Source organism: Eubalaena glacialis, chromosome 6 (genome assembly GCF_028564815.1).
Source record: "Eubalaena glacialis isolate mEubGla1 chromosome 6, mEubGla1.1.hap2.+ XY, whole genome shotgun sequence".
Taxonomy (NCBI): domain Eukaryota; kingdom Metazoa; phylum Chordata; class Mammalia; order Artiodactyla; family Balaenidae; genus Eubalaena; species Eubalaena glacialis.
The window spans coordinates 85,177,036-85,190,899 of record NC_083721.1 but is presented as its reverse complement, the minus strand read 5'-3'; the positions used below and the strand labels follow the sequence as shown (position 1 = coordinate 85,190,899).

Genomic DNA, 13,864 nt, shown 5'->3' with positions numbered 1-13,864 from the left:
ATCTGACTTACACACATAGTGTTTTAATTCCAAGAACAGCTGGCCACCATGAACCAGAAAATGACCGTACTCCATCTTGGAGACTGGTTCTTTCCTTCCCTTTCCCTTTGTGGAACTCTTGGCCAGTGTAGAGATGACAGAACACCCACTCATCTGCCTTCCCTGGGAACCCTCACTGCACACACAGCAGGACCTGACTGGCTGGTTTCACACCTCAGATATGTGTCCTCATCTAAAATCCAATTTGTTTTCACCTTTTCCCCAGAGGCCTCCCTGATTGGCCACATTGTCATCTTGATGATTCTGCTCTGCAACCTCTCCCAACCCTTCTTGGAATGAGGCACAGAACACACTTGCTCATGAGCCCAGGCTGGAGCTCTGATGCTCAACATCACACCTATATACTAACTGACTGCTCTGTAGGCTCCTGTGGTCTGTGACCTGTGGGCGTGGATCACCAACCCTTTTCTAGCAGTCTTCACAGAGGCACCCTCGACCCAGCCTTCCACACCCCATGCCGTCTCTTCCAAGAAACATGGGAGGGGAACTTGCCAATATGTTTGGCAAAGAAAATGGTCAAGCTTCTCAGAGGCATTTCCAGGGAAAATTCCAGGATGCTTTCAGGCTTCTACAGTTTCAAACCAGATCTTTTGATTACTCAGAGTAATTCTGAGAATACATTTTGAACTCTTTTTGGTAACCAAGACCCTTAAAGATAGAATTAAACAGTGCTCCCTGACACATGGAAGAATTAATTTGCCACAACTACTAGACTCTGACTCCCCTAACTAAACTATGAGTTCCTTGAGTTTGCATTTTGTTTGTTTGTTTTCTTGGCATGTGGTGGGTCGTCAATACATGCTGAATAAATAAAAAATCAATCACCTAGCAAAGCAAAGTTTTTGCAGATTTTGGGTCACAGATAAAAGAGAGTTCAGCTCTTCTTAAGCTCAACACAGCAAGTATACATGCAATGCTACGATGTATCAACCTTCCAATCCTTGATTTGCTGCCCTGTTGAGTTCTGGTCTCCTGTGAAATAATAGACTTGGTCTGTTTCTGGAGACAGAAAGTGGCTGACACCCAGCCGGTAAGCCCTGAGAAGACTTCCCTTTACTGCATGGCCTAAAAGAATCTGCCAAGCTGCCTTCTCAGCAGGTTCTGACATGTTTTATGAATCCTTTAGTAGGTGTCTCTCCTTAAACCCAGTTCAGAGCACCTTTCATAGTTCTCTTTCTCATATTGGTCCCCAAATAAAAAGACACATCCCTGAGAGAATGAAGCAATAAATCAGCTTACTAGTCTGCCCCAAAACTTCACAACAGCCTCAGGAAAGCTTATGCTTCAAAAGCCAACTCCCATCCCTCCCTCCCTTCTTCCCTGCAATTTCAGCCCATTATATCTTGTTCTGTCCTGAGAAGATTATAGGAGTGTGGACCTTGAAGGGATGTTCACACACCTTGTCTCACCAGCACAAAGCTGGAATGAGTTCCCTTTGAAGGGGCTGCTTCTCACAACCGGCAATCATTTCACATGTACTACCCAGTCATTAAGAGATTTTCCTCTTTACACACTGCCTATCTAGAAGATTAAAGATGATTAGTGGCTGCCAAGTTGCTGGAGAAGTGGGACGAAGAGGGCTTAACTTTTAATTCTGCTCCCAGCACTCTCCAGGAAGCTGACCATCTGCCAGCACATAGGCTGGCCTCTGAGAGGTTACTGACCACTCACCTGCAACTTGCCCTGCTGCCTTGTGTGGGACATGAGAAGGTCTTCAGAGGATGGCATGCTTCTGGGCAGTTCTGTCGTGGCTAGGCAGGCCCCAAAAGTCTGGAGCATCTGAGCAGTGCTCTTCAATGCCAGAGCAAAGTTTTCAATGGCCTGGAAGTTCAGACAATCATAACAGTGTAGAGGGATTAACATTCACCAATATGCTCTCTCAATAGGACAGGGGAACTATTTCCTGAGTATACGAAATAGGCCATGCATTGTACTTTGTGCTATACATTTGTCTATCATCTCAATAATCTAGAGTGGAAGGCATTTTATCTCCATTTTATAAAAGAGGGAACTGAAGCTCTAGCAGGTCAAGTAAATTGGCCAAGATCATATTACTAGGACAGTAAGGAAGGAAAGAAGGCAGGATTCAACCAATCGTTGTTCTATTTTTTCAGGAGTTTTCTGAGGATCAAAAGGAATGGCAAATTTGAAAGGATCTTGGGCACAGATGAGTACCTTACAAATGTAACAGTAAGAACTAAGGGAATCAGGTGTAAAGCCTGGAAATATCATCCTAGAAATAGGGGAAAGCCAAAGGTTTCCTGTGGCGAGTCCAATTAACAAAATAACTTGATTCCATGTGTCTGATTAGTGATTATTAGTAATTGGTGATTATTAGTAATCACTAATTGGAAATGGTACAGAGGACCTGCCCCTAATAGAGTGATTCAAAAAAGCTTGGCCTTAGTCTTGGCTCTGCCACTACTTGACCATATGACCTTAGATAAATCACCTCTTTACTCTGTAAAGCCTGCGAACCACAACTACTGAAGCCCGCACGCCTAGAGCCCGTGCTCTGCAACAAGAGAAGCCCACTCACCGCAAAGAAGAATAGCCCCAGTTCGCCGCAACTATCTCTGCCCACGCACAGCAACGAGGACCCAATGCAGCCAAAAATAATAAATAAATTAAATAAATTTATAAACAAAACCAAAAAAAAACCCATTACACTCTAAAATAGGGTGAATTCTCCTACTTAATCAAATGTAGTTGAGGTGTTTGTTCATCAGTAAATTTTTTTTAAATAAATTTATTTATTTATTTATTTTTGGCTGCGTTGGGTCTTCACTGCTGTGTGCAGGTGTTCTCTAGTTGCAGCGAGCGGGGGCTACTCTTCGTTGCGGTGTGTGGGCTTCTCATTGCAGTGGCTTCTCTTATTGCGGAGCACAGGCTCTAGGCACGTGGGCTTCAGTAGTTGTGGCTTGTGGGCTCTGGAGTGCAGGCTCAGTAGTTGTGGCTCACAGGCTCTAGAGCACAGGCTCAGTAGTTGTGGCGCACGGGCTTAGCTGCTCCACAGCATGTGGGATCTTCCCGGACCAGGGCTCGAACCCGTGTCCCCTGCATTGGCAGGCGGATTCTTAACCACTGTGGCACCAGGGAAGTCCTCATAAATAAATGTTGAACAACATGTTTCCAAAGTGAGTAGATAGAGAGGTGTGCTGACACTGCAAGATGTTTTCAGGATGGTGAAAGCAGCTTCTGATTTTGCATAGAGAACCTAATCTTCTCAAGGGTATGGGGCTAGGAGAGCAGGGAAAGGGGAATGACAACTTTATATAGACAAACATTATTTGCTGAGTTTCAATCTCACTTTTTCCTTAATATTCCTAACCCTTCTATTTTAGCATAATAACCATCACTATGAGTAAGCAGGAAAAAGTAAAATACTATATTTCAGATGCTTTCATAGACATTATATCACTTATTCTGCATATCAAACCTTCAGGTAGCTTTTGTTAGTCCAAGGTTTCCTACCATTGGCACTACTGATATGTTGGTCCAGATAATTCTTTATTGTGGGGTGCTGTCTAGTGCATTATAAGATGTTTAGCAGCATCCTTGGCTCCTACCCAGGATATGCCAGTAACACCCCTCTCCCCAAGTTATGAGTACAAAAAACATCTATCTAAAGACATCGACAAATGTCCTCTGGGGGAAAAATTGCCCCTAGCTGAGAACCACTGTGTTAGTTGCAGGGGAGAAAACAAACTCAGAGAGGTTTAGTAACTCCCCTGAGCTCAGATAAGAAGCAATGGTGGCAACATTTAAATGCAGCTTCTTCTGACTTGGTGGGTTTCAATCTGTCTGTACACTAGAATCATCTGGGGAGTTCTGTGACCCACTAATGCCTGAGACACATCCCTGAGAGAGTGTAAATTAAATTCTCTAGATCAAGTAAATTAAATTCTCTGAGGTATAGCAGGGTATTTTGCAAACTCCCCAGGTGCACTCTAATTCAAGTCCCCCAAAACCCCCATACCAGCAAATGAGTCAAGATGAAGGTAATCAGCAAGAGAAGCCCTAGCTTTTATCCTTGCACCTTGTCTCTCCCCCTGCCTGTTGCTTAGAAAACCCAACCTTCCCGATGTTAGGTAGTCATGGGCAATGACTGCCCAACAGTTGATCTCTAGGTCTCCTGTCTCTAGAAAACCAGGAGGGACACTGAAAAGGGCACATAAATTGGTACTTACAGTTCGATGATTTATCCACTGACTGTGGCGATATTCCAAAGTTCCCCCTAAGTCCTCTGTCAGTTGGCTTTTGTCGATGTAGTTATGAAGGTCAGAAACGGAGTTTAACATAACGATCTAAAACAGAAAAAACCCAATATATTCCTCACAGATAATTAAGTAGCTCACCTAGATTCTACTGTTATTTAATTTAAAATTTTATTTTATTTTATTTTTTGGCTGCACCATGCAGCATGCAGGATCTTAGTTCCCCCAGGGACCGAACCCATGTCCCCTGCGCGGACAGGGGACATGGAAGTGAAGAGTCTCAACCACTGGACCACCACAGAAGTCCCTACTGTTGTTTAAATAGTACTTCAACTTTGCCTAATCAGGCATTTATATCGAAAGATGGTTACTTCAGCCAGCAGAGAAACATTTTAAAGTCTCTTTCCATTTTCCCCCTTTGAGTGAGGAATAGCAGTGCTGAACAGCCTGCAACAAAACAGTGACTTGAATCAGTGAGCTCAGTTCTAAGCTGCCTAGAAGTCAGGTCTTGCTTTAGGTAAATTTTTGTCAAAAGTTCCCAGGCTAAAGTATACCCTTCAGCCACCAAAAGCAAACGCTGTACTGAGACCTAAAAATCTGCAATGAAAATTCCAATGAAGGGTGGGCTGGTGAATACCAAAATAAAATTAGAACACAAGGACCCATTAAGGAGCATGGACTGAGAAGATTCACTACACTGATGCCCCTTCTATGAGGGATGGTGATATGCCCCCAACTTATCTCAGGTGGAGAAAGTTTTGAGGTGATTGTGAGTGGGTTTTCATAAATTAACAAGCCTGCTGATGAACAAATGCCCAGACATCTAGAGGAAGATGACATACTCCAATCTGTCCCTTTCTACTCCACTGCAGTGGTCCTGCCCAGGGAGCAGTCCCGGCTCTCTGTAGCAGGGACAATATCATACCCCTACTCACTCTCATCTCTGAAACACACACCCCTTGTAGCCTTTAACTGATGACTTTATATTTCTTCAGTCATTGATTATTTTGACCTGTGAGTATAATAAACTTCTTCCTTCAAAGCCTCCCCCTCATTTCTTCCTGTGGCAGCACTGACTTTACCATGTCATATCCAACATGTACATTCTTAGAACAGATTCTTGGTCAGAGGACATGAGAATATAGGCTTTTTTCTATTATTATATAGTATTAGTCAAGTGATAAATCCACTTTGGGATGAAAAGAATATAAGTTAGACTCCAAAGTCTACAGGTAAAACAAAACTGACTGACTCATTCAACATATCTGTATTGAACTTCTAATAATTGCCAGGCTCTGAGGGATAAAAGTAAGCACCAAAAGCCCTGCTTTCAAGGAACTTAAGTTTAGTGGGATTTGATTCTACATATCACTATGTTAACCTTGTCAGGCTCCATGTTCCATGCCTTTCTCCTTCACTTATGAAAAGGAGTTTGGGAATTTAAAAAATTATTTTTATAACATAAGAGAAAGGGAAAAACAAACAAACAAACAAACCTGAATCCACTGTCTTTCCCTCCTAAATTTTTTTTTTTAATAAATGTATTTTATTTATTTTATTTTTGGCTGCATTGGGTCTTTATTGCTGCGCGCGGGCTTTCTCTAGTGGTGAGCGGGGGCTACTCTTCGTTGTGGTGCGCAGGCTTCTCATTGCGGTGGCTTCTCTTGTTGCAGAGCACGGGCTCTAGGCACGCGGGCTTCAATAGTTGTGGCTCGCGGGCTCTACAGTGCAGGCTCAGTACTTATGGCGCATGGGCTTAGTTGCTCCACGGCATGTGGGATCTTCCCAGACCAGGGCTTGAACCCACGTCCCCTGCACTGGCAGGCGGATTCTTAATAACTGCGCCACCAGGAAAGTCCCTTTACTCTTATTCTTGAAATTTTTCTATGAGTTGAAAATTATTTCCAACTCAACGAATAATAAAACCAAGAATATATTAGAAACTTTTCTATATCACTATAGATTTATCTTATTTTTTTGTTGTTTTTCATTTCTCAATTGAGATATAATTTACATAAATAAAATGCACAGATTTTAAGGGTACAGTTCAATTCGTTTTGACAAATGTATACACACATGTAACACTTTTTAACCAAGATACAGAACATTTCTTCAGAAAGTTCTCCTAGGCCTCCTTCTGGTCTCCACTATCTCCACCCCTAACAGCAGCCACTGTTTTAATTGTCTACCACCATAGCTTAGTCTTTCCTCTTATTGAACTTTATATAAAAAGAATCACAGAAAATATACACTTCAGTGTCTAGCTTCTTTCTTTCAAGAGAATATTTTTGAGATAAATCCATGTTGTTGCATGTTCAGTACTTCACTCCTTCTTTATTGCTTAATCTTATTCCTTTACACGAATATGCCACAATTTCTTTATCTATTCATCTGTCATTGGAAATGTGCTTTCATTTCTCTTGGGTGGGTCATGGGGCAGGTATATGTTTAACTTTGTAAAAAATTGCCAACTGTTTCCACCGTGGTTGTACCACACCTTACCACTTTTGATGGTTGCATAATATTTAATTGACTGGGGAGACCATAATTTATTTAACCAGCTCCCTGTTGTTGGGCATTACTTTTTTCCCAATCACTTACTATTACAAACAATTTGGTAATGAATATCATTATATATGCAGCTTTGTGTACGTGCGTGAGGTACCTGCAGAATAACTCTTATAGGTAGGTCAGAGGGTATGTACGTTTTAATTTTTGATAAATACCGTCAATTAGTCTTTCATATTGGTCATTACCAACTTCATTCCTAACAACAAAGTATGCAAATGCCTGTTTGCCTCACATCTCTGCCAAAGTTAGAGGTAAAAAAAAAATTTTTTTTTACATCTTTATTAGAGTATAATTGCTTTACAATGGTGTGTTAGTTTCTGCTTTATAGCAAAGTGAATCAGTTATACATATACATATATCCCCATATCTCTTCCCGCTTGCATCTCCCTCCCCCACACCCTCCATATCCCACCCCTCTACGTGGTCACACAGCACCGAGCTGATCTCACTGTGCTATGCGGCTGCTTCCCACTAGCTATCTATTTTACATGTGGTAGTGTATATATGTCCATGCCATTCTCTCACTTTGTCCCAGCTTACCCTTCCCACTCCCCATATCCTCAAGTCCATTCTCTAGTAGGTTTGTGTCTTTAGTCTCGTCTTGCCCCTAGGTCCTTCATGACCTTTTTTTTTTTTTTTTTTTAGATTCCATATATATGTGTTAGCATACGGTATTTGTTTTTCTCTTTCTGACTTACTTCACTCTGTATAACAGGCTCTAGGTCAATTCACCTCACTACAAATAACTCAATTTCGTTTCTCTTTATGGCTGAGTAATAACCCATTGTATATATGTGCCACATCTTCTTTACCCATTCATCTGTTGATGGACACTTAGGTTGCTTCCATGTCCTGGCTATTGTAAATAAAGCTGCAATGAACATTGTGGTACATGACTCCTTTTGAATTATGGTTTTCTCAGGGTATATGCCCAGTAGTGGGATTGCTGGGTTGTATGGTAGTTCTATTATTAGTTTTTTAAGGAATCTCCATACTCTTCTCCATAGTGGCTGCATCAATTTACATTCCCACCAACAGTGCAGTAGGGTTCCCTTTTCTCCACAGCTTCTCCAGCATTTATTGTTTGTAGATTTTTTTGATGATGGCCATTCTGACCGGTGTGAGATGATATCTCACTGTAGTTTTGATTTGCATTTCTCTAATGATTAATGCTGTTGAGCATTCTTTTACGTGTTTGTTGGCAATCTGTATATCTTCTTTGGAGAAATGTCTATTTAGGTCTTCTGCCCATTTTTGGATTGGGTTGCTTGTTTTTTTGATATTGAGCTGCATGAGCTGCTTGTAAATTTTGGAGATTAATCCTTTGTCCGTTGCTTCATTTGCAAATATTTTCTCCCATTCTGAGGGTTGTCTTTTCGTCTTGTTTATGGTTTCCTTTGCTGTGCAAAAGCTTTTAAGTTTCATTAGGTCCCATTTGTTTATTTTGTTTTTATTACCATTTCTCTAGGAGGTGGGTCAAAAAGGATCTTGCTGTGATTTATGTCATGCAGTGTTCTGCCTAAGTTTTCCTCTAAGAGTTTAATAGTGTCTGGCCTTACATTTAGGCCTTTAATCCATTTTGAGTTTATTTTTGTGTATGGTGTTAGGGAGTGTTCTAATTTCATTCTATTACATGTAGCTGTCTAGTTTTCCCAGCACCACTTATTGAAGAGGCTGTCTTTTCTCCACTGTATATGCTTGCCTCCTTTATCAAAGATAAGGTGACCATATGTGCGTGGGTATATCTCTGGGCTTTCTACCCTGTTCCATTGATCTATATTTCTGTTTTTGTGCCAGTACCATACTGTCTTGATTACTGTAGCTTTGTAGTATAGTCTGAAGTCAGGGAGCCTGATTCCTCCAGCTCCGTTTTTCCTTCTCAAGATTGCTTTGGCTATTCGGAGTTTTTTGTGTTTCCATACAAATTGGAAGATTTTTTCTTCTAGTTCTGTGAAAAATGCCAGTGGTAGTTTGATAGGGATTGCATTGAATCTGTAGATTGCTTTGGGTAGTATAGTCATTTTCACAATGTTGATTCTTCCAGTCCAAGAACATGGTATATCTCTCCATCTATTCGTATCATCTTTAATTTCTTTCATCAGTGTCTTATAATTTTCTGCATACAGGTCTTTTGTCTCCTTAGGTAGGTCTATTCCTAGATATTTTATTCTTTTTGTTGCAATGGTAAATGGGAGTGTTTCCTTAATTTCACTTTCAGATTTTTCATCATTAGTGTATAGGAATGCAAGAGATTTCTGTGCATTAATTTTGTATCCGGCTACTTTACCAAATTCATTGATTAGCTCTAGTAGTTTTCTGGTAGCATCTTTAGGATTCTCTATGTATAGTATCATGTCATCTGCAAACAGTGACAGCTTTACTTCTTCTTTTCCGATTTGGATGCCTTTTATTTCTTTTTCTTCTCTGATTGCTGTGGCTAAAACTTCCAAAACTATGTTGAATAATAGTGGTAAGAGTGGGCAACCTTGTCTTGTTCCTGATCTTAGTGGAAATGGTTTCAGTTTTTCACCATTGAGGACGATGTTGGCTGTGGGTTTGTCATATATGGCCTCTATTATGTTGAGGTAAGTTCCCTCTATGCCTACTTTCTGAAGGGTTTTTATCATAAATGGGTGTTGAATTTTGTCGAAAGCTTTCTCTGCATCTATTGAGATGATCATATGGTTTTTCTCCTTCAATTTGTTAATATGGTGTATCACATTGATTGATTTGTGTATATTGAAGAATACTTGCACTCCTGGGATAAACCCCACTTGATCATGGTGTATGATCCTTTTAATGTGCTGTTGGATTCTGTTTGCCAGTATGTTGTTAAGGATTTCTGCATCTATGTTCATCAGTGATTTTGGCCTGTAGTTTTCTTTCTTTGTGACATCTTTGTCTGGTTTTGGTATCAGGGTGATGGTGGCCTCGTAGAATGAGTTTGGGAGTGTTCCTCCCTCTGCTATATTTTGGAAGAGTTTGAGAAGGATAGGTGTTAGGTCTTCTCTAAATGTTTGATAGAATTCGCCTGTGAAGCCATCTGGTCCTGGGCTTTTGTTTGTTGGAAGATTTTTAATCACAGTTTCAATTTCAGTGCTTGTGATTGGTCTGTTCATATTTTCTATTTCTTCCTGGTTCAGTCTCGGAAGGTTGTGCATTTCTAAGAATTTGTCCATTTCTTCCAGGTTGTCCATTTTATTGGCATAGAGTTGCTTGTAGTAATCTCTCATGATCCTTTGTATTTCTGCAGTGTCAGTTGTTACTTCTCCTTTTTCATTTCTAATTCTATTGATTTGAGTCTTCTCCCTTTTTTTCTTGATGAGTCTGGCTAATGGTTTATCAATTTTGTTTATCTTCTCAAGGATCCAGCATTTAGTTTTATTGATCTTTCCTATCGTTTCCTTCATTACTTTTTCATTTATTTCTGATCTGATCTTTATGATTTCTTTCCTTCTGCTAACTTTGGGGTTTTTTTATTCTTCTTTCTCTAATTGCTTTAGGTGTAAGGTTAGGTTGTTTATTTGAGATGTTTCTTGTTTCTTAAGGTAGGATTGTATTGCTATAAACTTCCCTCTTAGAACTGCTTTTGCTGCATCCCATAGGTTTTCGGTCGTCGTGCTTTCATTGTCATTTGTTTCTAGGTATTTTTTGATTTCCTCTTTGATTTCTTCAGTGTTCTCTTGGTTATTAAGTAGTGTATTGTTTAGCCTCCATGTGTTTGTATTTTTTACAGATTTTTTCCTGTAATTGATATCTAGTCTCATAGCATTGTGGTCGGAAAAGATACTTGATATGATTTTAATTTTCTTAAATTTACCAAGGCTTGATTTGTGACCCAAGATATGATCTATCCTGGAGAATGTTCCATGAGCACTTGAGAAGAAAATGTATTCTGTTGTTTTTGGATGGAATGTCCTATAAATATCAATTAAGTCCATCTGGTTTAATGTAGCATTTAAAGCTTGTGTTTCCTTATTTAGTTTCCTTTTGGATGATCTGTCCATTGGTGAAAGTGGGGTGTTAAAGGCCCCTACTATGATTGTGTTACTGTCGATTTCCTCTTTTATGGCTGTTAGTATTGCCTTAGGTATTGAGGTGCTCCTATGTTGGGTGCATAAATATTTACAATTGTTATATCTTCTTCTTGGATTGATCCCTTGATCATTATGTAGTGTCCTTCCTTGTCTCTTGTAACATTCTTTATTTTAAAGTCTATTTTATCTGATATGAGTATAGCTACTCCAGCTTTCTTTTGATTTCCATTTGCATGGAATATCTTTTTCCGTCCCCTCACTTTCAGTCTGTATGTGTCCCTAGGTCTGAAGTGGGTCTCTTGTAGACAGCATATATATGGGTCTTGTTTTTGTATCCATTCAGCCAGTCTATGTCTTTTGGTTGGAGCATTTAATCCATTTACATTTAAGGTAATTATCGATCTGTATGTTCCTATGACCATTTTCTTAATTGTTTTGGGTTTGTTTTTGTAGGTCCTTTTCTTCTCTTGTGTTTTCCACTTAGAGAAGTTCCTTTAGCATTTGTTGTAGAGCTGGTTTGGTGGTGCTGAATTCTCTTAGCTTTTGCTTGTCTGTAAAGCTTTTGATTTCTCCATGAAATCTAAATGAGATCCTTGCCGGGTAGAGTAATCTTGGTTGTAGGTTCTTCCCTTTCATCACTTTAAGTATATCGTGCCACTCCCTTCTGGCTTGTAGAGTTTCTGCTGAGAAATCAGCTGTTAACCTTATGGGAGTTCCCTTGTATGTTATTTGTCGTTTTTCCCTTGCTGCTTTCAATAATTTTTCTTTGTCTCTAATTTTTGCCAACTTGATTACTATGTGTCTCGGTGTGTTTCTCCTTGGGTTTATCCTGTATGGGACTCTCTGCGCTTCCTGGTCTTGGGTGGCTATTTCCTTTCCCATGTTAGGGAAGTTTTTGACTATAATCTCTTCACGTATTTTCTCTGGTCCTTTCTCTCCCTCTTCTCCTTCTGGGACCCCTATAATGCGAATGTTGTTGCGTTTAATGTTGTCCCAGAGGTCTCTTAGGCTGTCTTCATTTCTTTTCATTCTTTTCTCTTTAGTCTGTTCCGCAGCAGTGAATTCCACCATTCTGTCTTCCAGGTCACTTATCCATTCTTCTGCCTCAGTCATTCTGCTATTGATTCCTTCTAGTGTAGTTTTCATTTCAGTTATTGTATTGTTCATCTGTTTGTTTGTTCTTTTTTTTTTTAATTAATTAATTAATTTATTTTTATGGCTGTGTTGGGTCTTCGTTTCTGTCTGAGGGCTTTCTCTAGTTGTGGCAAGCGGGGGCCACTCTTCATCGCGGTGTGCGGGCCTCTCACTATCGCGGCACCTCTTGTTGCGGAGCACAGGCTCCAGACGCGCAGGCTCGGTAATTGTGGCTCACGGGCCCAGCCGCTCCGCGGCATGTGGGATCTTCCCAGACCAGGGCTCAAACCTGTGTCCCGTGCATTGGCAGGCAGATTCTCAACCACTGCGCCACCAGGGAAGCCCTGTTTGTTTGTTAATTCTTCTAGGTCTTTGATAAACATTTCTTGCATCTTCTCGATCTTTGCCTCCATTCTTTTTCCGAAGTCCTGTATCATCTTCACTATCATTATTCTGAATTCTTTTTCTGGAAGGTTGCCTATCTCCACTTCATTTAGTTGTTTTTCTGGGGTTTTATCTTGTTCCTTCATCTGGTATATAGCCCTCTGCCTTTTCATCTTGTCTATCTTTCTGTGAATGTGGTTTTTGTTCCACAGGCTGCAGGATTGTAGTTCTTCTTGCTTCTGCTGTCTGCCGTCTGGTGGATGAGGCTATCTAAGAGGCTTGATGGGAGGGACTGGTAGTGGGTAGAGCTGACTGTTGCTGTGGTGGTCAGAACTCAGTAAAACTTTAATCCACTTGACTGTTGATGGGTGGGGCTGGGTTCCCTCCCTGTTGGTTGTTTGGCCTGAGGCAACGCAACACTGGAGCCTACCTGGGCTCTTTGGTGGGGCTAATGACAGACTCTGGGAGGGCTCACGCCAAGGAGTATATCCCAGAACTTCTGCTGCCAGTGTCCTTGTCCCCACCGTGAAACAGAGCCACCCCCGCCTCTGCAGGAGACCTTCCAACACTAGCAGGTAGGTCTGGTTCAGTCTCCCCCGGGGTCACTGCTCCTTCCCCTGGGTCCCGATGCGCACACTACTTTGTGTGTGCCCTCCAAGAGTGGAGTCTGTGTTTCCCCCAGTCCTGTCAAAGTCCTGCAATCAATTCCCACTAGGCTTCAAAGTCTGATTCTCTAGGAATTCCTCCTCCCGTTGCCGGAACCCCAGGTTGGGAAGCCTGACGTGGGGCTCAGAACCTTCACTCCAGTGGGTGGACTTCTGTGGTATAAGTGTTCGCCAGTCTGTGAGTCACCCACCCACCAGTTATGGGATTTGATTTTACTGTGATTGCGCCCCTCCTACCGTCTCACTGTGGCTTCTCCTTTGTCTTTGGATGTGGGGTATCTTTTTTGGTGAGTTCCAGTGTCTTCCTGTCGATGATTGTCCAGCTGCTAGTTGTGATTCTGGTGTTCTCGCAAGAGGGAGTGAGAACACGTCCTTCTACTCCGCCATCTTGGGTCCTTCTACTCTGCCATCTTGGTTCCTCCTCTCCCGTCCCTATTCTTTTGTCTCTGTTTTTTCTTTTTTCTTTTGCCCTACCCAGGTACGTGGGGAGTTTCTTGCCTTTTGGGAGGTCTGACGTCTTCTGCCAGCATTCAGTAGGTGTTCTGTAGGAGTTGTTCCACATGTAGATGTATTTCTGATGTATTTGTGGCGAGAAAGGTGATCTCCACATTTTACTCTTCCGCCATCTTGAAGCTCCTCCAGAGGTAAAATTTTCAATCTTGTCATTTTAATTTGTTTTCCTTTTATATGTATCACAACGTTGGTTTTTTTACTCACAGTTGCCTATATTTGTCACCCCCATATTTTAGATCCTGATTTTTCTTTACTCATACTAGTACAGTTTCTCTTCCTTTTT

General features: G+C 41.1%; 1 protein-coding gene across 1 annotated transcript in view; it reads right to left on the bottom strand.

Moving 5' to 3' along the window:
• MCF2L2 (MCF.2 cell line derived transforming sequence-like 2) overlaps positions 1-13,864 on the bottom strand; it is a 199,538-nt gene that overhangs the window by 144,551 nt on the left and 41,123 nt on the right. Inside the window, exons 6-7 of the mRNA XM_061192749.1 lie at positions 4,251-4,367; positions 1,732-1,881 (exon numbers count right to left, since the gene is read on the bottom strand). Of these exons, the coding sequence (XP_061048732.1) occupies positions 1,732-1,881; positions 4,251-4,367 (267 nt within the window). The remainder of the gene's footprint in view (positions 1-1,731; positions 1,882-4,250; positions 4,368-13,864) is intronic.